General features: G+C 39.5%; 2 protein-coding genes across 5 annotated transcripts in view; one reads left to right on the forward strand and one right to left on the reverse strand.

Moving 5' to 3' along the window:
* Positions 1-3,982: 3,982 nt before the first annotated feature.
* The window catches only part of LOC123876332 (myotubularin-related protein 6), an 88,201-nt gene continuing 65,420 nt past the window's right edge, over positions 3,983-26,763 (reverse strand). For 2 of the 4 annotated variants that reach the window (XR_006798325.1, XR_006798324.1), the window contains exons 2-19: positions 20,380-20,496; positions 19,512-19,674; positions 18,766-18,923; positions 17,902-18,074; positions 17,071-17,158; positions 16,440-16,572; positions 15,570-15,645; positions 15,201-15,357; positions 14,558-14,701; positions 13,644-13,750; positions 12,834-12,962; positions 11,892-12,018; positions 10,891-11,030; positions 10,278-10,395; positions 9,493-9,627; positions 8,873-9,011; positions 8,283-8,402; positions 7,721-8,065 (exon numbers count right to left, since the gene is read on the reverse strand). Coding sequence is in view for 1 of the 4 variants with exons in the window: in XM_045922558.1 (XP_045778514.1) it covers positions 4,008-4,201; positions 4,730-4,969; positions 5,274-5,423; positions 8,867-9,011; positions 9,493-9,627; positions 10,278-10,395; positions 10,891-11,030; positions 11,892-12,018; positions 12,834-12,962; positions 13,644-13,750; positions 14,558-14,701; positions 15,201-15,357; positions 15,570-15,645; positions 16,440-16,572; positions 17,071-17,158; positions 17,902-18,074; positions 18,766-18,923; positions 19,512-19,674; positions 20,380-20,496 (2,694 nt within the window). In the remaining 3 variants the exon portion in view is untranslated. Of the gene's footprint in view, positions 4,202-4,729; positions 4,970-5,273; positions 5,424-7,719; positions 8,066-8,282; positions 8,403-8,866; positions 9,012-9,492; positions 9,628-10,277; positions 10,396-10,890; positions 11,031-11,891; positions 12,019-12,833; positions 12,963-13,643; positions 13,751-14,557; positions 14,702-15,200; positions 15,358-15,569; positions 15,646-16,439; positions 16,573-17,070; positions 17,159-17,901; positions 18,075-18,765; positions 18,924-19,511; positions 19,675-20,218; positions 20,241-20,379; positions 20,497-26,763 lie in introns of those variants that run through there. The other 2 variants (XM_045922558.1, XR_006798326.1) reach the window with 2 other exon arrangements.
* LOC123876329 lies at positions 21,528-25,842 on the forward strand. Its single transcript, XM_045922555.1, has 2 exons — positions 21,528-23,812; positions 25,479-25,842. The coding sequence occupies exons 1-2, from the start codon at positions 21,631-21,633 to the stop codon at positions 25,721-25,723; spliced, it is 2,427 nt and encodes an 808-aa protein (XP_045778511.1). The 5' UTR covers positions 21,528-21,630; the 3' UTR covers positions 25,724-25,842.

The raw sequence follows: 26,763 nt of genomic DNA on the forward strand, positions 1-26,763 counted from the left end.
AGACTTTCATTACATCCGGCTTCAGGGCAGCTCCCTTAACTCTAGGACCAAGAATGAAAATCAAACAAATAGAGAACACACTCAACCTGCATTGAGGAATCCACAACTGTGGAACAACAACCACTGATCTCGAGCCACAAAAACAAATTAAGCTTTGCAATGGCTGCAAAAAAACACTTCCAGTTCACTGGTCAGCCCATACATAAAATTGCTTCTCTTGAATAATAACAGAGCATCTGAGCAGTGAAAAATAACATTTCAGACACACAGCTTATGCTGTCTTACTACTCAAAGACAGCGTCCCACCACCATTACTTTTTCGTGCTTTTTACCAAGATTTAATTAGTTTTTCATCTTTTGTTGTGTATTTTTTATGGTGTAAATGGAATAAATAAGATTGAGGTTGGCAAGTTTGAAAGGGGCGTTTTAGACTGCGAAACTATTTCATATTTATATCTTAGTGTTTATCCTAGGCCAGTGGGACAAAACTGTGTAGGTATATATTTTATGTTAAATATTAATAAAGAAATTTCAACAACAACCAAGATTTAAAAACATTGCTGTGATGTATAATGTAGAATCATGAATAAATGTACTCCGTGAATGCGGGACGTGAGGGAGCAGAAAATCTCAATCCGCGGAGCCGAACGGTCGGGCATCCACGGCATGTAGAAACTGAGAAAGAGTTTTAATTTATCTCCCGCACTTGCCTAGTGACAGGACGTCACCATTGCTATGTACAAACTCTTCAACAATACATTATTTTTTGTAAGGTTTTTATTACTCCTGTTGCAATTTGCATCTTCTCTTCTGTTCTCTTCTCTCTCTCTCTTGTGTTCGTCTCACCAGAGTAATTGAATCACAACAAACAACCAAGTTCGTATCTTCAACCTTCTTTAAGCTATTCCCTCAAATTAAGGATGATAAAGTCATTGATTGAGGATGGAAAATACTGAAAGAAAAATCCAAGGAACACAAATAGGTAAGTTGCATTTGATTTTGCCAAATCAATGGAAAGAAGAATGATTGACTGCATAGTCATGGTTTGCGTCGACAAAAATCTTTCAGTGTTTCCTGAAGCTACCAGCTTCGGAAGGTCAATAATAACCTTGTGTTTGTCTGTCTTTTGGTATTAGACTTAGACCAAGAATGAAAATTAAACAAATCAACTGCAGTCATAGCTACACAACAGTCAACCTGTATTGAAGGCTGTCACAAAACTCAAGACCAGGCCGGCTCATGATAGTTCAATCTCATATACATATAAAGAGATCTATAAGAGAGGACACTGTTGTAAAACGGTCTGAGCGTTACAGAGAGGGCGTGACCAAGACCTTCCTCCCGTCAGAGAAAAAAACCTCACCAAATACTTAAGAAAATCACACTCACACCCCTTTTGATCCAAGTTTTCATGGAGTACCTGCATAGGTTTAAGTGCAAAGACGGTCCTGGCTGTGTGATGAAAGTGTCAATGAGCCAATATTACCAAATTCGGGAGGACCAGCACCAACAAATTAGAATAGAACTGTGTAGGGACTCCATTCCGACTTATTAGAGTGCGACGAAAGTAGGGTCTTATTTCTGCTATTTTTCTCCAAAGTAGCATGAATAAGTCCCTACTTGAAAACGACATGGATCACAAGTCGTGATCCATGTTGTTTTTGACAGTCGTGATTCACAAGCAATGATACAAAACTAGTTCCCATTTGCAACCACTGACAGCTGCTTTTTTAGTTCACTGTCAGTGCACACATAATTGCTTCACATTATGTGTGCACCAATTTCTGGAGATCTTGAATAGAAAGAGCATCTGAGCATTGAGAAATAACATTTAAGAGCCAGTTTATGCTGTGTTACCACTCAAGGACTTAGCGTCCCCACCATGACCTTTACTTTGCTTTCAACCAAGGTTTTAAGAAATTACAAACCTCTTCAAATATTACTATTTTTTTAAAACTCAAAGCTTATGAACACTACAGGCATGACAGGAGTATAACTATGACTATGGTTATGTGAACCGCTTCTGCAAGGTTTTTCTAGTGGAGAACAATGCAATAGTGGTTCACTATTTAGTTGATTTTATTGACCATAATCTTCTATTTACCGGAGTCTTTGATGCTTGAAATAAACTTTATTTTTGTAGGAAACTGCATTGAAAAGTAAAATTATGCAGAGAGTTTGATTTAGCCAAATCAAACAACAGAAATATGCCCCTTAAACTCTAATAAAGAAGACAATATTAGGACAATGATTGACTTCATAGTCATGAATATAATCATCTTAAAGGAGGTTCAGTTCAGTAGCAGCTTAGGAACCTACCTTGGAAACATCTCTTTGTATTAGAGAAGACCAAGAACGATTAACCAAGTCCAAATCAGACCAAGATAAACGAACCATTCGACCCTAGGGACCCTCACTGAAGAACCCTCAACTTTCAGTGGAATTAAAACCAAAATGTGTCAAGAACAATACTCAAGGATGAAGGATACAATACAACACTACTTACTACTTTACTGTACTATATACTACAGTAATACTACACTAATCAAGGACTTGCTACTATTGCAAAACAATATGGCGGATTACCGCTCTTTTCAGTGCGTCACATTTTGGGTGCACATGACTTAACGGTGTACTCCAATTTCTGGAACTCTTGAGTAGCAAGAGAGCATCCGAGCTTTGAATAAAAACTTATCAGATACTTTAATGGTGTCTTGCCACTCAAGTATCAAGGACTAGCCGCCAGTCCACCATGACCTTTGGCACTTGGTGCCTCAGAGTTCCAAGGCGAGGTTTTTAGGTGGTGCAACGCTTGAACTCTGCAGTTTAACATTTTGACGAACGATAAACCTAAAACTTCAATGATAGGCACTTCTTTATGTATGAAAAACTGGTAAAACACGAAAATTAATGCCTTAAGGCGAGGAGAAAAATCACTTCACGAACACGCCTGACCACAGACCACGAACGCCTGACGCCTCACGCCACTGATATTTTGATTGATGAAAATGGAACATAAAAGATGGCCGATAATGGGCGGATACGCGGATAGATGAGACGGAAGTTGCCACTCTAAGTTGCAGTACAGTAGTCACGGGTAACATTGTAAACGTATCGTCAACACTGAATCGACGCGACACGACGACGGCTCAGTGGAAATAACATGGCAATAATAGAATAAAAAGGAAAATATAATAATCACCCGTATAAATTATTTTTTTAAATAGAGTCGCTCTCCTTTCATACATTCCAAAAATATATTCGATATTTCATTTTGCATCTAAAGTTTTTTCATTGTCTAGGTCTGGATGACGTGTTTTACTTTTTAAGGTTTTATCCATTATCCCTTCATATAGGTTATCTTATCACTCCTTGGGCACTAAAAACAAGTTTCAAATGTTACCTACCGTCTGGCAACACTGTGCCGGATATGCACGATACTATCAGTGCTACCAACCCAAAGCACATTTAAATAACCATAGAGCAACAAACTTAGGTGCCGCCAGACGCTTGCGGCAAACACATACAGCGAGCATCGACATTCACCACAGAGTATAGTGCGTTTCATCGAATAGTACCTATGCCGTTATGTTGGCTCCCCTGTCTGTCCAAGTCAAAGAGATTATAATAATACGTCCATGATATAATGACATAATAACGCCATAGGTACTATTCGATGAAACGCACTATCTATACCTACTTTAGAGTTTACTAGGTGATGCCCGCGACTTCGTCCGCATGGATTTACGTTTTTCAAAATCCCGCGGGAACTCTTTTATTTTCCTAAGTAGCCTATGTGTTAATCCAGGGTATACTCTATCTCCATGCTACAATTCAGTCAAATCCGTCCGATAGTTTTTGCGTTAAAGAGTAACAAACACACACACACTTTTTCGACTATTAGTGTGCTTAGAATAAAGATTAGTGTGATTCATGCCAATTAGGGTACCAATTTCTACTTTTGTATTACACGTAGGTATCTTTATTATTAACTACATAGTTATTTATCAATATTTTACAGTAATTTTATGTTTATTATTCGCCATAAGATCGTTTGTACATTCGTTGAGGCGTGCGGCAATCGCACAATCGTCTTTGCTTCGAACACTGGTTTCGATGCAGCGATCCAAATTCTTTTCCAACTTCTTAATCAATTTCTCGTCCTTTGCATAGAACTTTCTTACTAATGATAGCAAATTTTCTGTAAAAAAAAAAACATATTTTTTTCATTTTAACACCATTCAAGAGCCATGATTCTGTATATAAACAGCTATGGATAGAGCATTCGGTATTTCTTACTTTTTTTTGTCGCTATCCCTCTTTGTCTGCCGAGTAAGAGCGAGAGGTCGGAAACCACTGTAGTCTAATTTCTCGCTCTAATTTTCTTAGACGAAGTGTGATAGCGATATTGTAGGTATTCTCTTTGATTGTAGGTATACTTGAAAGGGTCCAGTTTAAGAAATTAGCTCTAGTATCGACTATAACCATAAATGTTAGCGAAAAATCGTAGGTCTATGACTATAACTCACAAATTAGTCAGTAAATTTCTTAAACTGGACCCTTTCAAGTAAAGATTTTTATATAAACCTATGAGGATGATACTGCCATTGGCGCAATTAAAATGCCATAAGCCTACTTTGTCGTATTAGTTTACAAATTGCGAAAAACCAAATTAAAATTGAATTTCGCGGGCAGACCCGTGTCTTGCACCTTAACCCATTACTCTCACCTTTTCGCACTTTCCCGTGTTGAATAACGCCGTTCCGTTTCAACACGCACGCGATGAGGCACTCGCCGTGTACCGGCGACTCCTTGTTGGGCGACAAGCGTTTGACTGTTCTTTTGTCGCTCGCTTGAACTTCTTTGAGACACTCAGACATGTTGCGTTTGAAGTCGTCTGCGTGTTTCTTTACTTCTTCAGGGAATGCGCTGTATGACCAGTCTGGGCTTTCCTGATCTGATTTTAGGGCTGACAATCAAAAAAAAAATGGCAGTCAGCCTGCCGACAAAAGTATAGAAAAACTAGCTAAGTGCGAGTCAGACTCACGCACCGTGGGTTCCGTACTCGGGTATTTTGCCAACATTTTGAATGATAAAGCAAAAACTATAACTGTTTGTTTTTCCGGGATAATAAATAGCCTATGTCCTTCCCCGGAATGTAGGTATCCTAAGTCTGTACACATTAAAATCGGTTCAGCGTTTGAGCCGTGAAAGCGTAGCAGATAGACAGACACACTTTCGCATTTATAATATTAGTATGGATGGCAACTTACTGTTCCTGCGTTTGGAAATCTTCAAATTATTTATATGTCGAGTAATTATGGTGTCTTTGTCAATTTCAACAACTTTACCCTTTGTATCATGTACAGTATTTAGACCCATCATTTTATTGCTGTCATTTATTACTTGATCATCACTTTTAGCTACATAGAAAATCGTAAGCAACAAAAAATTTTGCAATAACATTCCTGAAATCTGTTATAGCTGATATCAAAAATGACTTTATATTCACGAATCCTGAAATATAAATATTTTGGGGGGAAAACACCTTCAAGAATGAGTCGATTTGCCAACTCTGTTATTGCTAGTTTGACATTGAGGTTTTTGCAGTACATACCTACCTTGTTATTTTTTATTACTGTGCAAATTAAATTTTAATGGGAGCCCCTTAACTAAATTAGGAAAGTTTCATTGCTTGGTGCACTAGGATCGCCCGTTGTGCCATATCCTTTTTTCCACGCAAATGCAAACTGTGGAATCAACTCCATCCATGTCCAACTGTGGAATCCATGTAATCTAGATGGAACACTGCAGAAGCAGTGTTCCATCTAGATTACAACATGGGGTTATTCAAGGGGCGGACTAACAAATTCCTGAAAGGCTGGCAACGCATTGGCGGTTCCTATAGTGCTGCAAATGTTGATGGGCGGCGGTAACCACTTAACATCAGGTGACCCGCCTGCTCATTATTTTTTATTTAAAGAAGGACTTAATTGGTTTATTAGGGTTCCATACCCGAAGGATGTAACCAGACTCTATTACTAAGCCTCCGTCCATCCATCCATCTGTCAGTCAGCGGGCTATATCTCGTGAACCAGAATAGGTAGAGTTGAAATTTTCACAGAATGGTATCTATGGCAACAAATAATAAATATTTCAAACTGGTCGCCACCGTTAAAGCAAGTGATATTGAATTGCTTATAACACACATAACTCCGAAAAGTTAGAGTTGCATGTCCCGGGATCGAACCCCAGATCTCCCACTTAGAAGGCCGACATATTAACCACAAGGCTCTTGGATATCACCACTATTTTTGGAGTCTTGATAGCATATAAGCTGCTCTAAGCGTAAGCAGCTCTGCTGCTTACGCTGTTAGAAAGATTCGACAGATAACTGATGTGGAAACTGCAAAAATTGTATATTTTGCCTATTTTCACAGTATTATGTCTTACGGAATCTTACTATGGGGCAAAGCGGCAGATATTGGAAAAAATTTCGTATTACAAAAAAGGGCAATACGCGCAATCTATAATTATAACCGCGCGATTCCCTACGAGAGAAACTTAAGGAAATAGGTATTCTTACAGTAGCTTCTCAATATATTTACGCTAATATAATTTTTGTACGACAAAACATTCATAGTTACAAAAAAATCGGTGATTTCCACGACCGGCAAACTAGAAACCGTAATAGGCTCGCATATCCTACGCTCCGCCTCAGGAAAGTGGGAAAGTCGTTTGTGGGAATGAGTGTAATATTTTATAATAAAATTCCACAATCCATTTTAGACTTGCCTTTACACAAGTTTAAAAAATCTATTAAAAGTATGCTCCTGAAAAAAGCTTATTATACAATCGAAGATTATGTAAATGACAAAAAAGCTTGGATTTGACTCGCTCCAGCAATACACGGCGCTGCAATTGCTTGTATACAGTATGGCATATTATTGTAAATTGTACATTTGAAAAGAGCAACCGCCGAGTTTCTTGCTGGTTCTTCTCGGTAGGAACAGCATTCCGAACCAGTGGTAGATTATTTTGACGATTCGAAAGCACTTGTAAAAGTTTACTTGAATAAAAATGATTTGATTTGATAAAAGAGATTTAAATGAAACAAATAAATATTCCTTTTACATTTATTTTGTAATATATTTCTTTAAATTTATTTATATGTTAATACTATATTTTTGTACAATCTTTTTTTATACAATGATAAAAACATTTAAGCGGAATTTACATTACTAAATTGCACATGTAACGTCTACTTTCGTAATGCATGCAATATAAAATTAGACGTTTACATCTGCAACTATTGATAGTGAAATTAATGCCGTGAAACTAGTGCCACTAATTTCGTACTTCATGTAAATTCCGCTTAAAAAAAACTAAATCACTCAAATACAAAATGCTAATCGGAATGCATAATCACATTAACTGTGCCTTTATAGGGGTCTCTCCGTCACTCGCTCCATACAAACGTAGTTCCAATTTCATTTGAATATGAAGCAACCAAAGTGCATTAAATTTTGCAGACATATTCTAGAAACTAATGTCTATGCCTGTGGTTTTCCAGATTTCCGTTAAAATATTCGGTTTCAAAGTTACGCGGTCTTAAAAAATCACATACAAATCTTTGAGCCCCTGTAATTTTGAAACCCCATATTTTTAGAAAAATCTAAAACACCACAGGCACAGATATTAGTTTCTAGAATATGTCTGCAAAATTTCATGGACTTTGGTTGCTTAATATTCAAATGAAATTGGAACTACGATTGTATGGAGTAAGTGACGGAGAGAACCCTGTTAATGGTGTGTCCACAAAATCAATAGTTACCTACCCATATTATAAATGCAAAAGTGTTTGTTTGTCCTTCAATCACGTTGCAAAGACGATATAGATAAAGATATAGAAAGAAGTATAGATAAAGACCAACATAGATAAAAGTTACATAGATACATAGATCAAAGAGTTCAAAAAGTTTTTTAAAAACCTAAATCCACGCGGACGAAGTAGCAGGCATCAACTACTTTGATATAAAATCCATACATTCAATTTATTATGATACAAGAGGATGCCCGCGGCTTCGCCCGCCTGGATTTCGGTTTTTTTAAATCCCGCAGGAACTCTTTGATTTTCCGGGATAAAAAGTAGCCTATGTCCTTCCCCGGGATGTAGCCTATGTCTGTACCAAATTTCATCAAAATCGGTTCAGCGGTTGGGCCGTGAAAACGTAGCAGACAGACAGACAGACACACTTTCGCATTTATAATATTAGTATGGATTCTAGATGATAATGAATAATGATATATTTACAAAATTAAATTGTTCATTAGGTAACCTAGGTACTTATATAGAGGAATATATTATGTATCATTTTCTTAGGTTGCAGGAGTCACCAAATCTGAAAGAGAAAAAAAAATTTGATTACGTTGTAAGTGCGCAAAGTGGAAAAGTAAAGTCAATGTCAATACCCAAACCGATTTTAAATAGCATCAGATATGTTACATTTGTTCAGTTTACTACATAAACATTAATAAATTACTTAAAATAATAAACATACTTGAACAAATATAATTCTGTAATACCAATACAGGAACTACTTATTTTTCTGGAGTACAACTTTATTACCATGGTATAATAGAAAATGGCAGCCTCAAAAAAGCTGTTCTCTTTAGCAACATAGAAAAAGAGTGTGGGCAAAAAAGCGCGATAGAAAGAGATAGAGAAAGTGAGCCAAGAAAGCGCGAGAAAAAGAGACAGAGCGCGAGAGAAAATCGTATTCATGGTTATATAACCATGGATACGTTTTTCTTACACAATCGGGGTCTGATGTGTGAAGAAAGAGAGATAGAAGACGAGAAAGACGCTTACTCGGTGGAGGAGAGGTGGGTGTGCTGGGCGCGCAAGAGGCACACAGCGGCACGGCGCGCGGCGCGGCCAGCGCGGGCAGCGGCGCGCGCGCACACACGCAGCGCGTGCACACGCAGCGCCCGCAGCCCCAGCAGTGGTGCTGGAATGTTAAACAAGATAAAGTTCAAAACTTTCCTCCGGGAGGAGCCTGGAACATATTCCAACGAAGAGCTAGGTGAAATCACTTACGCAGCAAATCAGCCGCGAAGACTATGCCTCTAGCTCATGAGATCAGAGTGTGTCATAAATCATTTATTTTGCCAGAAAACATGTTACTATCAGGTGTAAACAATTTTCGCTCGCTAGATTTCAACCTAAGACTTAAATCTATAGAGCTTACTTTGACTTAGCTTAGACTTAAGTTTAAGTTAAAATGAGACAGATTTATGCCAGTGATATAACGCTGTCTCGTTTTAACAATGTCTTAAGTCTGAACAAAGTCAAAGAGCGTTTTATAGATTTCAACCTTAGTACTTAGGTAAAAAAACTTGAGGACAAAACTTGGTTAGCGCGATGTAACTCAGTACAGCGCCATCTAGTGTCTTAGGTAGAAGTTACTTAGTCAAGTGTAAGTCACACACCTTTCTGCTGAAGTGGTCGAGCGGCGTGGAGCAGCTACACTCGGTGACATTCTTGATGCTCTTCCAGTCGAGAGCTACCGTGTTGATCTCCGCTTCTAGCTCGGCCAGAGTCGCCGGTATCGCCGCGTCCACTTTCTGTGGAACGCACGGAATTATACCATCCATACATACATACATACAAGATGTAGTTAGAACGCTAGCAAAAACTTAGCGCGTTTATCATACTACCTAAACACAATCCATCGCCAATAACCATATTTGCCTTATACTTGTAGATTTAGGCCCGATTTTTCACATCTAATAACTTTTATCTGAGAAATTTTGAGGTATTGACAGTTATTGTATAGGATATTGCCAAATCGTGCCACTCTGATAAAAGTTATTTCATGATTGGAAATCGGCCCTCAGTGATTTAGGCTTCATTTACACGAGAGCTTTTTTTAATGTCCGTTAAAAAGCGTCCAAATAGAACAAATGTATTCCCAAGTATCATTTCACACGTCAACGCTTTTTTACGTGTGAACAGATACTTGGAAATACATTTGTTCAACTATTTGAACGCTTTTTAACAGACCTTAAAAAAGCTCTCGTGTAAATGAGGCCTTAATGTTTTTCAAGTAAGAGTAGCGTGCAAAACTCGGCGGCCGTGGAAAATTACACAATTTCGGTGGTGTATGTAGGAGGTAGAATAAGATATAAGTTAATATGTGGGTAATCAATAAACCACTGAATTAGCCATGCTTGTTTCACTACATGGTGGCAGCGGTGGGATATAAAAATATTACCTCAGTAATAAGTGGTATTTTGTTTCCTTTTGGCGGTGCGGCTCCCACGTCCTTCAGTGGGTGGTCGTGATTGGCGCATTCCAGCTCCGAGAGACTACCACCGGACTCGTACAGTAATCTGAAAATATACATTTGTATCAACAAAACCGGCCAAGTACGATGCAGACTCGCGCACCGAGGGTTCCGTACTCGGGTATGTTTTCCGACATTTTGCGCGATAAATCAAAAACTACGGAACCCTAAAAAGGATCATGCACAACGGGCGGTCCAAGTGCACCAGGCACCCAAGTGGCGTGCGGTGCGGTTTTAGAAAAAGGAGGGTGGGTCTTTTGATATACGCTTATTAAGACTTGTATTGTAACAATCATTCATATTATTGTAAATTGAATACTTGAAAAGAGCAACCGCCGAGTTTCTTGCTGGTTCTTCTCGGCAGGAACGGCATTCCGAACCAATGGTAGATTATTTTGACGATTCAAAAGCACTTGTAAAAGTTTAATTAAATAAAAATATTTTGAATTTTGAATTTTGAATTAATGTGCAAGAAATATTCAAATCAAATGCATTATTTAGTTCACTTGTCCAGTATTTAGTTAAGTTATTAAGTACATACTTGTTATCAATCTGAAGAGCCTCAACTTTGGTGTCTATGTCCACGGTGTCCTCACTTCCGTTCTGGTAGTTGACTACTGTGGACTCCAGGCTTTTGTCCGCTTTGCGTCCGATTAGAAGACTTTTGAAAGTTGAAATTCTCTGGAAGGAAAACATTACACAATTAATTTATTGCTCGATAATAATGAAGAGATAATTGATGATTGGCTTAATTTTAGATCTAGAACAACAAAGAATAGAATAATAGGCGTAATACGTACAATTTTGTAAAGAGAATTAATTGCCTATGAAGTAACCTTTAGGCCTCATTTACATGTGAGCTTTTGTAACGTCCGTTAAAAAAGCGGCCAAATAAATCAAATGTATTTCCAAGTATCTGTTTACACGTAAAAAAGCGTTGACGTTATAAAAGCGTCCAAATATAACCAAACATGTTTTCCCAAGTATCTGTTCACACGTTAAAAAGCGTTGACGTGTGAACATATTATAATTTATTTGAAATATATTGTGAACTTTTAAAAAATACAGGATTTATTTTTAATTTCTGTTTTGTAGTTTTTTTTTTTGGTATCTTATCACTATCACCTGTTTTCGCTTTTGCTAGCGCGTTGGTTACACCCTGTATTTAAAAAGCTCAACGGTTGAGGAACGGACTGTAATCCGCAAGGTAAGCGGTTCAAACCCCACCCGTTGCACTATTGTCGTACCCACTCCTGGCACAAGCTTTACGCTTAATTGCAGAGGAAAGGGGAGTAATAGTCATGATTAGCATGGCTAATATTCTTTTTAAAAAAAATCAAATTCGCGCTTTTCAGATTTATTCCCGTATTTGTGCTATAAGACCTACCTACCTGCTCAATTTCATGATTCTAGGTCAACGGGAAGTATCCTATAGGTTTTTTGACAGACACGACGGACAGACAGACAGACAGACAACGAAGTGATCCTTTAAGGGTTCCGTTTTTCCTTTTGAGGTACGGAACCCTAAAAAAGGGTAAGTACCTTAGCGAGGTAGTCGATATGGTGAGTCAGAGCGCCAGAATGTTCCACGGCAGCCGGCAGGATGTCAGCGAGCGACTCCCTCGGGTGGACGCCGCTCTCGTGCCGGCAGTACATCCCACGCCAAAACCTGAACAAAATTAATTACCAAGCTTTTTACTCGACTGCGGCGAAATCCAAAGGAGGGTTATGTGTTTGTTTGGAGTTCTATTGGTCATATTTAAAATGTATGAAAGGAAAAGGTTGTTTTATGTATGCATTATAATTGTAGAACCTACGAGGGTGACATAGTCATCTTAGACTAAACCCCACCAAAAAAAAAAAAGAAAAAAAAAGGAAAAGGCGACTAACTAACTGATTTATCAACCCACAGCTTGAACTACCGGACAGAGCGGGCTGAAATTTGGCATGCGGATAGATAATAATTAAATATCACTTGCTTTAACAGTGAAGAATATCGTGAGAAAACCTGCATGCCTGAGAATTCTCCATAATGTTCTCAAAGGTGTGTGAAGTCTTCCAATCCAAATATATACATATATGTACTATATGACTATAGTCAAAGCCCTTCCAACTATGTAGTCTAGGGGTAGATGCTCTTGACCATTCAAAAGTACTTGTAAAAGTCGAATTGAATAAAAATATTTTGAATTTGAAAAAATGTATTTTGAATTTAAATTTGAATATGAGAGGAGACATAGATAGTAACTTACCTGAGGATTTCGTCTGTGTTGGTGTTAGCTGGCGGGCGTGCTCTGCTTTTTTGGAGTGTTTTTTTGTTAAAACTGACTGGAAAGCTCTCTAAGGGGGTGCCGTGCGTATGTCGGCGAGCGCCGGCACAGACGGGGTCCATACTTGTATAGTTTAACTAACTTGTTACAAATAACTACAAACTTGACATTGGCTAATCTTTGTAAAGCCAGACGAGAGAGAAAAAAAAATTACCTGATACTCTGAGGACTGAGGTCTGGTTTGAGCACGTCCGGGTGTGCCTTGGGGTTGTAGAGAGGATTTTTATACTCATTGAGGTGACTCGCCATGTAGCCCCACAGCGAAAACGTTCGTTCCGATAACCTGATCACATATTAGATATTATAAAATTATTCAAATCGGTTTTTTTAATTATTTAAAACACCAACAAATTCCATACAATTGACTATAATAAAAAAAAAGAATATTAGCGATGCTAATCATGACTAATACTCCCCTTTCCCCTCCAATAAAGCGTAAAGCTCGTGCCAGGAGTGGGTACGACAATAGTGCAACGGGTGGAGTTTGAACCGGCGACCTTTCGGAATTCAGTCCCCTCGTCAACGGCTGAGCTATTGATATATGGAAGTAGTGCAGTGGTAATGCTATGGTCTTATTAATGGGAGGTCCCGGGTTCGATTTCCAGCAGGGGTTTGGAATTTTATAATTTCCAAATTTCTGGTGTAGTCTGGTGGAAGGCATCGACACTAGCCGTGGCTAGTTGTCCGTACGGTACGGTACGTAGCATGGTTTTGTCCGTAGGGTGGTAACTATACCACCCTACGGACAAAACCGTGCCACCAAGAGATTAAGCGTTCCGGCACGATGCCGTACAGAAACCAATAAAACTGCCGCGTAGAAACCAAAGGGGTACGGCTTTAAAAACTGCCATACCCCTTCCAGGATAGCTCGATTCCTTCTTAGACTGCATCATCACATCACTTACCACCAGGTGAGATTGCAGTCAAGGGCTAACATGTATCTGAGTAAAAAAAAAGATATTACCTAAGGTCCCTCCTGTCTTTCTCGCAGTTGCCAATGAAGGTTCCGTACTGGCACGCGTGCGCGTGATCATGTAGCGTTAGCAGAAACCTCTCGTTGAACTGGAAGGCCTGCAAAAACAAAGTTTCATTATTTTTGGATCAGCCCTTACACTTTTTTTTAATTTATAGACTAGCGCTTGGCCACAATCAGACCTGCTGGCAAGTGATGATGCAGCCTAGGATGGAGCGCGCCTGCCTGGAAGATACCTCAATAGGCACTGTCACTCTTGACTTAGAAACTTTTGGCCGAACGTCCAGTCTTTCTCATTGTGAAGATGGATTTAAGTTTATATCCATCCATACTCCATACTGATATTAGAAATGCGAAAGTGTGTCTGTCTGTTTGTCTGTTAGCTTTTTACGGCCCAACAGATCAACTGATTTTGATGAAGTACAGAGTTAGCTTACATCCCGGGTATAGACACAGGCCACTTTTTATCCCAAATAATCATAGAGTTCCTATGGGATTTAAAGGCCCATCCATTTAACTGATTAATATGAAATTGGGTACAGAGGTAGCATTAGTAGAGGTTGCATCCCGGTAACTGGCATAGGCAACTTTTGATTCCTGGAAATCAGAGTTCCTACAGGGTTTTCAAAAAACCTAAGGCATCATTCGTACGAGAGCTTTTTTTAACGGACGTTAAAAAAGCTCTCGTGTGAATGAGGCCGTTCAAATAGAACAAATGTATTCCCAAGTATCTGTTCACACATCAACGCTTTTTTTACGCGTATTTGTTTTATTTTATACGCTTTGTATTTTCAGTGCAACGCCGGGTTTAAACGCAACGTTTTTTAACGCTCGTGCGAATTAGGGCTAATTAGGGCTAAATCCATGCAGAAGTTGCAGGCACAGTAACAAAGGCGCGTACACACCTCCGGCGCCTGCCTGAGCAGTTGCCACGTGCAGTCGAGCAGCTGCGTGAAGACGGGCGAGCGCTCGCGACTGTCGCACGCCACGTGCCCGCAGCGCGCCGTGAACTTGTGGCCGAACGACAGCCAGTCTTTCTCGATTAGAGCCTGAAATGCAAAAAATCGTTAATTATGTTACAAGCGCGCAAAGTAGAAACTTATAGTTGAGGCACAAATTTGTAATTGGAGGTGTAATTTTTGCGAGCGTCCGATAAAATAAAAGACGCGCGGTTATACAACGTTTTTAAATACATTTGAAAATAAAAATGATAAAATATGATTTCGCTATGTTGTCATGATATATACTTAAACGAAAAGTTATTAATAAGAAGATGCCCGCAAACGAGATTTTAGAAAACCTAAATCCATACGATTAGCCGTATGGATTTAGGCTTTCTAAAATGTCGTTTTCTTTGAGATTCCAAGGTTAACAGTTGCATACATCCGTCTCTAGCCATAGAAATAAAACATCTATACTATAATAATACGCCTATGGTTAGTCTACGAATATGGTTAGCCGTTTTATTAGAATATATATAATATCTGTACTATAATAATACGCCTATGGTTAGTCTACGAATATGTTTAGTCGTTAGAACATATTTACCTGGTAGCCGTTAATGGTCCTGTAGTGAGGCTCGAGACAGATCGCCGCGAGCGAGCACACTTGCGCGGTGCGGTCCCAGCCGTCGCTGCAGTGCACGCACACACTCACGCCGCTCTCTATGGCCGTCGCTATCCACCATGACGTATCAAGTATCGATCTTTAGAAAAATAAGTGCGTTTTACGAACGATTAAAGTAAAATTAAATGATAAAAAATAATTCGGTAATACTAGATTGTACAACAAGGGCATAAAACAAGCCATTCCATTCGAGATGGGTTTTATGACCGGCGGGTTAATGTAAGTCCAGTAGGCATTTGCCTACATTTAATTCTTGAAATATTGTTTCAGGTGATAACGTTTTTGACTTACTTTATATGTTTCAGCCATCCCGATGATTCCAAGCCACTCAGAAACGAGGACATAGTCGGTGAGTTTTGTTCACATGCTGAAAATAAAAACAAAATCATATCTATAAAACCCGGTCAAGTGTGAGTTGGACTCACACCTGAAGAGTTCCAACAATATAAATTATGTTCTTTTATTATATTTTTTTATTGACATGGCGACCATTTTGTTTTTTATAATTTATGGTTGTGAAAATTTCAACTATCTTCCTATTACGATTCATGAGACACAGCTCGCTGACAGACAGAGGACGGACAGCGGAAGCTTAGTAATAGGGTTCCGTTGGCACTTTTAGGGTACCGACAGAACCCTGAAAAAGAAACTGAATGACTGATATATCAATTTACGACTCACGTGTTTAAACTTAAGGTTTTTTTAAATAAAAATAACGAGCAAACGAGCAGGCGGGTCACCTAATGTTAAGTGATTACTGCCGCCCATGAACTATTGCAGTACCAGAGGAACCGCCAATGCGGTGTCGGCCTTTCAGGAATTTGTTGGTCTGCCCCTTGAATGTTGTAATCTTATCGGAACACTGCAGAAGGGAGTCGATTCCACAGTTTGCAAGTGCGTGGAAAAAATGGATTTAGTGGTAAAACGACAAATGTTTGGCTCCTAGATCAGTCCTAACAGTCGCTTGAGCGTAGCGAAAAACTCGTAAGTCTATGTTTAGTACTGAGTGAAAATACATAAAGCAAATTTCGTTACTGGCAGTAAGCGATGCCGTAGCTTAGTGGTTAGAGCGACGGGCGCGAAACCAGAAGACGCAGGTTCGATTCTTGCCGGTTTCGTAATTTTTGATATGAAAATTATTCAGACAAATGTTTGTCTCACTTTCGACAAGTTTCTGCAGACTCTTGCGCATCACGTGTATGTTCCCGATGCCCATGAACTGGAACTTTATGTTCTCATAGAAAGCTTCGTTCTCGTAGCCTTTCCCCGCCGCGCGATTCACCATGGCGTTAATCTAAAATAAAAATGCCTTTTGATTAGGGAGAAAATAAACCATGGAACGTGTCCGTAAGCCGCCTCCAATAATTTGTTTTCGCCTTTAGGTATAGACGTATTCATCCGAGTGATTCAAAGAGAATATTGATTAATGATAAGTAGCTTTTATGCTCGAGACCTCGGCCGCCTGGATAAGACAAATTTCAAACAGGGGGTTGAAGACAGATTTTTTGAAAATTCAACCCCTAAGGGGGTAAAATAGGGATTTTACCCCCTTAGGGGTAGAATTTTTAAAAATTCTTTCTTAGCGGATGTCTAGGTCGTAATAGCTGCATGGGAAACATCCCGATCCGTTCAGTAGCTTGAGCTCAGCATCGGTATTTTTTTTTTAATTTATTTTATCAATTATATATCTCTTATAGATAATTACGTAGGTTCTTAACACCCTTAAGTCTTGTCGACTTGTCAGACAGTCAGTCAGTTAGTTTTTCCTCTTATATATTTAGATAATTCTTACCCTCGGTCTTGTATCAACAACGTACATGTAGCCGCAATTTGGATTCGCTCGCCGGATCAGGTCCAACATTTGTTCGTCTTCCATACATCTGAAAAATTAAAGGTATAAGTAAAAAATTCAAGAAAACCTTGTAAAAGATCCTTAAACCTACTTACGTAAATAAAAAAGTTGCCACAATGACGGTGGCGGCACTGGTCTACGAAACTCCTCATTTCTGAGAATTCTCCTCAAAAAAGAGCAACTTCTGTGTTTCTTGCTGACCTACATAACTTAAATAAATTCATTTCCATTCCTTTCATTTCAAACATAATATTAATGAGTAGCTCTGTCTTGTCTAAAATTTCTCAGTGCTTGAAGACCAAAGTCTTCGAACAATACGAGTTGCCCGTGATGAAATATAGATCCGAAACATGGTCGCTAACTATGGGCTCACAAGAAAACTCAGAGTCACTCAGCGGGCGATGGAGAGGGTTATACTTGGAGTTTCTCTACGTGATCAAGTCAGAAATTAGGAGGTTCGTGGGAGAACTAGAGTAAGCAATACTGAAGTGGCAATGGGCAGGGCACCGAAAAACGGATAGAAGTTGGGGTCCCAAGGTGCTAGAATGGCGACCTCGCACCGGAAAACACAGCGTTGGAAAATCCCCCCACAGGTGGACAGACGACATCAAATGAGTCGCAGGGAACCGCTGGATTCAGCCGGCGCGGTAACCTATAAGTAGTCTATAAGAGACCTATGCCCAGCAGTGGACGTCTATCGGTTGTTAATGATGATGATGAGCTGTCTCTAAGAAGAGGCCGACATAGCTCAAAGAGTTGCAATGACATTACCTGGCGGAAAATCCGCTGAGTGGCTGGCTACACCGTGCTATGGCGGCCTTGTTGTGATGTAAGTAAGCCAGTACTGGCAGACGGCCGCGTGATCTGAAGCTCGCGCTGCCTAGAAGAACAGCCGTGGATGCGCGCGCTGGCACGTAGATCTCACTTGGGTACGTATCACAAAGCTGAAAATAAGAAGAGAATCGTTGACAATTAATTAATGTATGTGCCTCTCCATTTTTTTACCCATTGAAGCTTAGGATGGCAAATATTTGGGATGGACATAGACAATACATAGAAGGTTTTTGTTTTTTTTTAATTTGCGACACCAAGCTTGGAGAGTTATATAGGTAATCTACATTTTATCCCGGAAAATCAAAGGGTTCCCGACTTCGTCTGTGGTGGCGGTTGCTGGCGCGCGTGTTGTGACTTTTTGGAGTGTTTTTTTTGTTAAAACTGACTGGAAAGCGCTCTAAGGGGTTGCCGTGCGTATGTCGGCGAGCGCCGGCACAGACGGGGTCCATACTTGTATAGTTTAGCTAACTTGTTACAAATAACTACAAACTTGACATTGGCTAATCATTGTAAAAGCCAGACGAGAGGAAAAAAAAAAAGGGTTCCCACGGAATTTTAAGACTCAATTTACATTGAATTTCTAAAACATTACATAACATATTGACTTCTATCTCCATAAATGTAAAGCACCAATTTCTACCGAGAAAGAAATTCCGCTAATTTTTTATTTGGGCAAGAAATTTGTATTTTACGTGGTGGAGATAAAAGTATCTTACTTCTATCTAAATTGAGCCTAAATTCACGAGGACGAAGTAGCGGGCATCAGCTAGTAATTCTTAGTAAAAAAATAAAGAATTTAACCTCATAATCCCTATTGGAGGTGCACAGGACCCACTGGTCATTTGGCACGTTCATCCTCTGGTACTCAGTCTGGATATCGAAGAAGTTCCACCCAGCTGACTTGGGCAGATCATCCGGGGTGGACTTGTAGTGGAAGCAGTATAGCTCGTCCAGGTGAACTGTAATAGAAACAGTATGTCCAAATTAATTTCTAATCCACACTTTATATTATAAATGCGAAAGTGTGTCTGTCTGTCTGTCTGTCTGCTACGTTTTCACGGCCCAACCGCTGAACCGATTTTAATGAAATTTGGTACAGACTTGGGAAACATCCCGGGGAAGGACATAGGCTAGGCTTTTGTCCCTGAAAATCAAAGAGTTCCTATGGGATTAAAAAAAACCGAAATCCACGCGGGCGGAGCCGTGGGCAATCCTCTAGTACCTTATATTTAACTAGCTATTACAATACAGGGACAATCTTTTTTGGCGCAATGCTAAAGTTATTTTATCATGTATTATAAGCATGCTACTCGGCGGAAACTGTTAATTTTCTGGAATAAAAAGTAACCTATGTCCTTCCTCGGAATGTATCCTAAGACTGTACCAAATTTCATTAAAATCAGTTCAGCGGTTGGACCGTGAAACGTAACAGACGACAAACAGACAGACAGACTTTCGCATTTATAATATTGTATAGTATGGAAGTATGGATGTAATTATCTAAACTGTGTCTCCTTATACTGTGCCCTGGGTCTGGAGAAACTTACCTGGTTGGCTCAGTCTTAGCAGGGTCTGGTGCATTTCATGGCAGTCTCTCTCGCGCGGGATCACGAAGAACACCGACTGGAAAGTTTTCGTGCGGACTAGCAGAGGAGAGCCTGTTGTCGTGATGGGCAACCTTTCCACGGAGGATATGTGCATCAGGAGAATCTGTAAGGAGAAATGTTTGAATTCATTGTAAAACGGATCGAAAACTTATATAGACACACAGTAAATGGTAGGGGGCTGATGCCACTCAAAATCTTTCAAGACCAGTCCTAGATTGCCAATTTTGAAAATTACTTTTTCATTGCAGTATGGATGTTTTGATCAGTAAAGCATTAGGAAGTCATTCGTTGCGAACGCGTATCGCCTATTACAAACCGGGTATCTCTAAAACAAGAGTGAATAGGCATCTTTTAGGTAATCGGGTCCCATTTTAAGTCCACACCATCACTTTCCATTGTGGTTGTGATTGTGGTCAAGCGTGTGCCTATTCACACTAATATTATAAAGGCGAAAGTTTGTGTATATGTGTGTATGTTTGTTACTCTTTCACGCAAAATTTGGAATGGAGATAGATAATATCCTGGATTAGCACATAGGCTACTTTTTATCCCGGAAAATCAAAGAGTTCGCACGGGATTTCGAAAAACCTAAATCCACGCGGGCGAAGTCGCGGGCGTCGGCTAGTAATGAATAAATAAAAACTTACCCATGTCTCCTTCCTCATTTCATGTTCGATTTAAAACAATAGTGAATAGGCATCTTCTAGGTAAATTTTAAGGGTCCCATTTTAAGGCCACACCATCACTTTCCATTGTGGTTGTGATTGTGGTCAAGCGTGTGCCTATAATGAATTTAAAAAAAACTTACCCATGTCTCCTTCCTCATTTCATGGTCGACGAAGATGAGGTGTGTGGTGGCGAAGTACAGCGTGCCTTTCGACGGGTTCCGGAGGTTGTACTTATCCAGCATCTGGACATTCTCCAGCTGAAACAATAAAAAAGAAAATGTTTAATATTACTTTGATAGAACTAGCTCGAACAACCCATGTCAAGTAGACATTGGGGTTCCAAGATACTTTAGTGGCGACAACGCACTATGAAGCGCAGCGTTGGAAGGATTCTAAGGATATCCCATACATTCAAATCTGTTCAGGCATTAAGAAGTTATTATGGAATAAAAAAACCCACATTCACCACCAGGTGGACGCAGGTATGTAAGCGAGTAGCTGAGCTAGTCAAGCGGCATAAGACCGTAATACTATGATGGTTCAAGAGTACCCAACAAGAAAGATTACACATCGAACTTAAGAAAGAGATAATCGGAATTTTCAGTGTCGTAGAGCGTTGTCTCTGTCGTTGAGACCGACATAGGTACGAGTGAGAGAGATGACGCTCTACGAAGCAAAAGCTGCCGATTATATATAATTTCTAACGTTCGTTTCTAATGTTTGTTTGTTTGTTTCCTGCCGTAGAACTACGCTCGACAAGTGTAAATTAAAAATTTATAACACCCCCGACATGTAAAGGTTACAGTAACTAGAAAAGAGCTGATAATTTTCAACCGGCTAAACCGATTTTCTTGGATTATAGCTAAAAACACTCTCGATCGAGCCACCTTTCAAACAACAAAAAAAAGCTAAATTAAAATCGGTTCATTAGTTTAGGAGCTACGATGCCACAGACAGATACACAGATACACACGTCTTTATAACACCCCTCTTTTTGGGTCAGGGGTTAAAAACAGAGTTCTGCCGCTTGCTAGCCCACCTACTCGCTGGAGATTTTCTTTCTACCTAGTGGGGAAGGTTTAGAATAGATTTTTTATTCAAGTAGACTTTTACAAGTGTTAGTTTTCCAATGTTGTGATTTTACAGTGCGAGGTCGCCACTTAAGCGCCTTAGGATTTAAACCTCTATTGAGATCGCTAAATAAATACAGCCTATTTGTTTACAGTATTTTTTAGTTTTAGAAGCATTGCTGACGTTTTGGATTTTTATTTTATTTTGACATGTTTATTTTTATACAAATAATTTTTAAATAACTTTCCGATAGTTTATTTTCCAGTTAATATATTTTTGGAAATTTGTAGACTTTTGCATAGAAGAAACTTAAAAGAACTATGAGTCGGAAAAATGAAAGAATTATAGAAGCATGTTTTTGCAAGGATACAATGAAAGAACCTTTAGTGGCAGTAGCGGGGTGTTCTGATGATATGGCAGCAGTATCAGCACTTCCCGACCAATGGGTACCTCGCCATTGTGGCCCTACTCTTACAAACTATCTTAAAGACCGCGAACAAAACCACGAAAAGATTTTACAAGACCTAACGCAAGATGCAGCAAGAGTCAATAAAGATATTGATGCAAAAGTTAGAACTATATCTGAAATTCTACTAGCTCATATTAAACAAAATCAAAACGATATAGATTGTGTCGTAGAAAAATCTAAACCAGATGAAGGAGTTCTTACTATGGATGCTAGGAATAAGGCACTTAAAGAAATCAGTAAATTATTTACAGACAGGTTACAAAATTTAACGAATTTTAAACAAGAAGCTTTAGGATTAGAGAGAGAACGTGCTGACGGCATAAGAAGCGTTTTGAAATCTCATTTTCAACGTTTGATTGCTGTTGGTCATAAAACTCCTAAAGATTTGCTACACGACTTTGATGATAGGATCTACGAAATTAACGCACAGTTACTTAGTAATTCTCGGGCTTATATTGAATTAGAGGCACAGTTAAGAGTGCAGCTTGATGAAAGTATAGTACATGCGCGCTCGGTTTTAAATCAGTTATGTCTTAAGCAATCTAAAATTACTAGAGGTCAGAGTGCTCTACCATGGACGCGGAAAGGTCAATCTTTTCATAAGAGTTCCGATGTTGCTGATAGTGCAAGCAATAAAGTTGACGAAGCAGGAGATTCACACGGAGTCTTAGTTGATATAGAAGAATTTAAAGTCTGTGTGTCTCAACTAATTGAAGCGTATCGTAATGCTATTCTTAAAATATTCTCAGGGTTTTCAAGTCAATTAGACGACTTACACAAAGATATTGGGTTTCTAAAAGTTGACAGAAGTAATTCAGGAACAGTAACTTTGGAATTAGAGAGTATGATAAACAGTGCTCTTAAACGTATATCAGATAGTAAAGTACAGGTTAAAGGATCGATTTATAAGGATTTACAAGAAATGGCTCGTGATGATGTACAGCATATGCGACAAAGTTTATTTACATTAGGTAAGTGTCTACGTGATACCTATATGACATTGTTTGATGCCAGCCATTTATGGGATGATCATATACTGCGTTCGGCATTAGTTCAAAAGCTGACCGTTGCTGCGGTTGAAGATATGCAAATAAACCACGATATAATGGAACTCGCCAACGAAGTAAGTTTTAACATCGCATTGGAGCAACTGCGTTGTGCGCCCGATGTTGACAAATTGCAGTGTAACTTCGAAGTAGTTACGAATTTACTGACAAAAATCGCAGATATGATCACCCAACATAGCGAAAGTGAAATTGCTAAGCTTGAGGAATACATGAATTTACCTATAATCATGGCTAACGTTTTGCAAGCCGAGTGCGGTGTTTTTTTGGAAAACCACCCCAAAACGATTATAGAGAAATGTGGAAGTACAACTAGTGGAGTTTGCATCGGATCTCCTATAGCGAAAGCTTTCACTTTACGCGCTCCGTTACCGCGAGCTATTCTTCAAACTGAGCTTCAGGAAGTGGCTTTGAATAATTGGAAGAATGGTTTTTTAGATTCATTCGAGTACAATTTACCTTCAATAACAGAGGAATTGACTCGTCAAGCACGGAAATGGGTGGACGAGAGAGCCTTGCAACTGAACATGCGGTATTCTCTAAAACTGATGTCCCATGGAATAAGAGCTGAACGAATGAAGGCTGCTAAGGCAGCGCGTTTGGCTGAGCTTCAACACCATGAGCAACGTCTTAATTCCCACTTGGATGCTTTGTACGATCGCATTGATAGTCTTCCGTTGCAGGCATCCTCATTCCTAGCATTGGATGCACCAGAATTATATCCCTTCTGCAAATGGATTAACAATATCCAAACAGATATAGATAATCTTCTATCACACAATCCTGATCCAGAAGTAAAGAGATTGAAGCTGTTAAGTTACGCACCACGTTTACTGAAGCATAGACAGCAGTTTGAAGAATCTTTAGATTTAGCTATAGAGGGATATAAAAAGAATATTCAACATGAAATTCAGGTGGCAAGGATCTCGAACTTTCGATTTATGTCGCAGCTAAAGGTTTTTATTGAAGGTACTTATAGGCCCCTATATTTTGTTGTAGTAGGTACCGTACCCAGCGGGAAATATTGCACATCGAAGCTTAGAGATTTTGGCTTCGTAGAGCGTCATCTTTGTCATTCATACGGTATGAGTATGAGTCACGGATATATGACTTTTTTCGGTCCCAACGACAGAGACAACGCTCTACAAAACCGTAATCTCTATCTAAAGATTTTGTTGTAGTAGGTACAGTATTTAGCAGGAATTATTGCACATCGAAGCTTAGAGATTTCGGCTTCGTAGAGCGTCATCTTTGTCACTCATACGGTATGAGTATGAGTCACACATATATAACTTTTTTCGTTCCCAACGACAGAGACAACGCTCTACGATACCGTTATCTCTTTCTAAAGATTTTGTTGTAGTAGGTACAGTATTTAGCAGGAATTATTGCACATCGAAGTTTAGAGATTTCGGCTTCGTAGAGCGTTATCTTTGTCACTCATACGGTATGAGTAAGAGTCACACATAATATGTGACGTTTTTTCGGTCTTTACGACAGAGACAACGCTCTACGAAACCGTAATCTCTTTCTAAAGTTCGATGTGCGATATTACCTGTCGGGTAGCATATTTTTAAAATATAGTCTTATAACAACTGCAATAAATTCTGAATGTAATTGAAGATGCAGACATAAAGGCGTTCTTTGACTTTGCTGAAACCTAAGACAGATCTATAGAGCGCACTTTAACTTTGTTCAGACTTAAGACACTGTTAAAACGAGACAGCGTTATACCGCTGGCATAAATCTGTCTCGTTTTAACTAAAATTTAAGTGTGCTCAATAGATCTCAGCCTAAGACAGGGTTACAACAAGGCAGATTTATGTTTTTGACATAAACCTGCTTCATTTTAACCCTAAGTAAAGTATGAGCAAAGCTGGAGCAAAGTCAAATGTTTGGTCTTAATACAAAAAAAATATTTTTAGGGTTCTGTAGGTACCTCAAAAGAAAATGGAAACTTTGTAGGATCACATTGCTGTCTGTATGTCATGTCTGTCAAGATTCGTCAAGGGAATCATAGCCTATACTTATAGGGTCCTTCCCGTTGACCTAGAATCATGAAATTGGGTAGGTATAGTTCGCGACGGGTCGAGATGGTAATCGGGGTATGAAGCGAGGGGACGCCCCGCACACCCGCATATCACCCGCGCTACTCCACACCGGATTACTGCGGGGGCTGTGCGCGTACGCGGGGCGTCCTCACTCCGATTGCCATGTCGACCTGTCGCGTACTATAGTACCTATCTAATAATTATCATATAGACTTCGTCTGTGATGGCGATTGCTGGCGCGCGTGTTGTGACTTTTTGGAGTGTTTTTTGTGAGAATTGGCCGGTTTTTGTGTTCTGCTGGTGTTTATTGGTGGTGGAACTGACTGGGAAGCGCTCTAAAGGGGCGCCGCGCGTATGTCGGCGGGCGCCGGCACAGACGAGGTCCATACTTATACATATAGTTTCCCTTACTTGTAAATAACTACAAACTTGACATTGGCTAATCAGTGTAAAGCCAGACGAGAGGAAAAAACAAAAAAAAAATTATCATATAGTATAAGTAAAGGGAAAAATTCGAAACCGTGAATTAGTCATTACGTATCTCAAAAAAAAAATAAGTGTTTCTGGACCGGTTTTTCTTTCAGGTGGTAAATATGCAGCAGCCGAAGCGACCAAGACATGTGCAGCTTTGGTCAAGGCAGCCGATGCATTGGAGGTCTGCCTCAACCGTTGTATGGACGCGTTACACTCTCGCCGCTCGCAGTTGCTAGCTCTCGCTGACCAGTTGATGCTACCGATACAACGCGTTGTTGGAGAAGTGAATAAAGACACTAAACATGATAAGAAGAATATAAACAAAACTACTAAGAACTTAAGAAATAAAAAATAATAATTGCATAGGTACAAAGTGTGTAGTAGAGTGGAGGCGCAGCGCCTTTTTAGGATTTCAACGGGACCTTATTTAGTAACTAGCTGATGCCCGCAGCTTCACCCGCGTGGATTGGTCAGATCCCCTGCAGCATCAGGATTGAGGAGTTGGACTCCAAATTTTTTATGAAACAATGTCGCAAAATTCCTCTATCGATTAAAAAAGAAATGACGCAAATCGGTTCAGAAATCTCGGAGATTTCGGTGTACATAGGTAGAAAAACACAACTCCCTTTTTGAAAGTCGGTTAAAAAAGTAGCCTATGTTACTCCCTGGTCAATTCTCTACTTGTCTGTGAAAATCCCATCAAAATCGGTTCAACCGTTCCCAAGAGTAGCCTTTTCAAACAAACAAACAGACAGACAGACAGACAGACAGACAGACAGACAGACAGACAGACAGACAGACAAAAATTTGAAAAACGTGTGATTCAGTTATAGTATCGTTCAAATAACCATATGACCTTAATATGCGGTAGTTATTTCGAAATTACAGACAGACACTCCAATTTTATTTATTAGTATAGATAGGGCCTGCGCTGTCAGTATCTTGTGAACCGTAATAGATACAGGTAACGGCCGGTTCACACATGTCTCCGTTTTACTGTTCCGTTTTATCGTGTACGTTTTTTTTTCGTTGATAGCGTATGTAGTTGTATGAGCGACTTCACACATGGCACAGTATTCTGTATACAGTAAAAAATATCGTTCCGTAAAAAAATTACATTCCGTTTTGTCATCGAATACTGGACGAACGGAAGGGAAATATACGGATACGTAGAATTTTAACGGATAGATCCATCCTTGTAGAATAGCGTCGGTATACTGCGAGTTTTCTGTTCACACATCGCATCCAGTAATGACGGATCCGTTGAACGTTATACGGTGCCTATGTGTGAACACAGCATAAATTTATGACGCATCCGTTAAAAACGTACCAGTAAAACGGACTCCCATGTGGAACGGGCCGTAATTCATAATGCGTATTTCTATTGCCACTATC

Source organism: Maniola jurtina, chromosome 21, assembly GCF_905333055.1.
Source record: "Maniola jurtina chromosome 21, ilManJurt1.1, whole genome shotgun sequence".
Classification (NCBI taxonomy): domain Eukaryota; kingdom Metazoa; phylum Arthropoda; class Insecta; order Lepidoptera; family Nymphalidae; genus Maniola; species Maniola jurtina.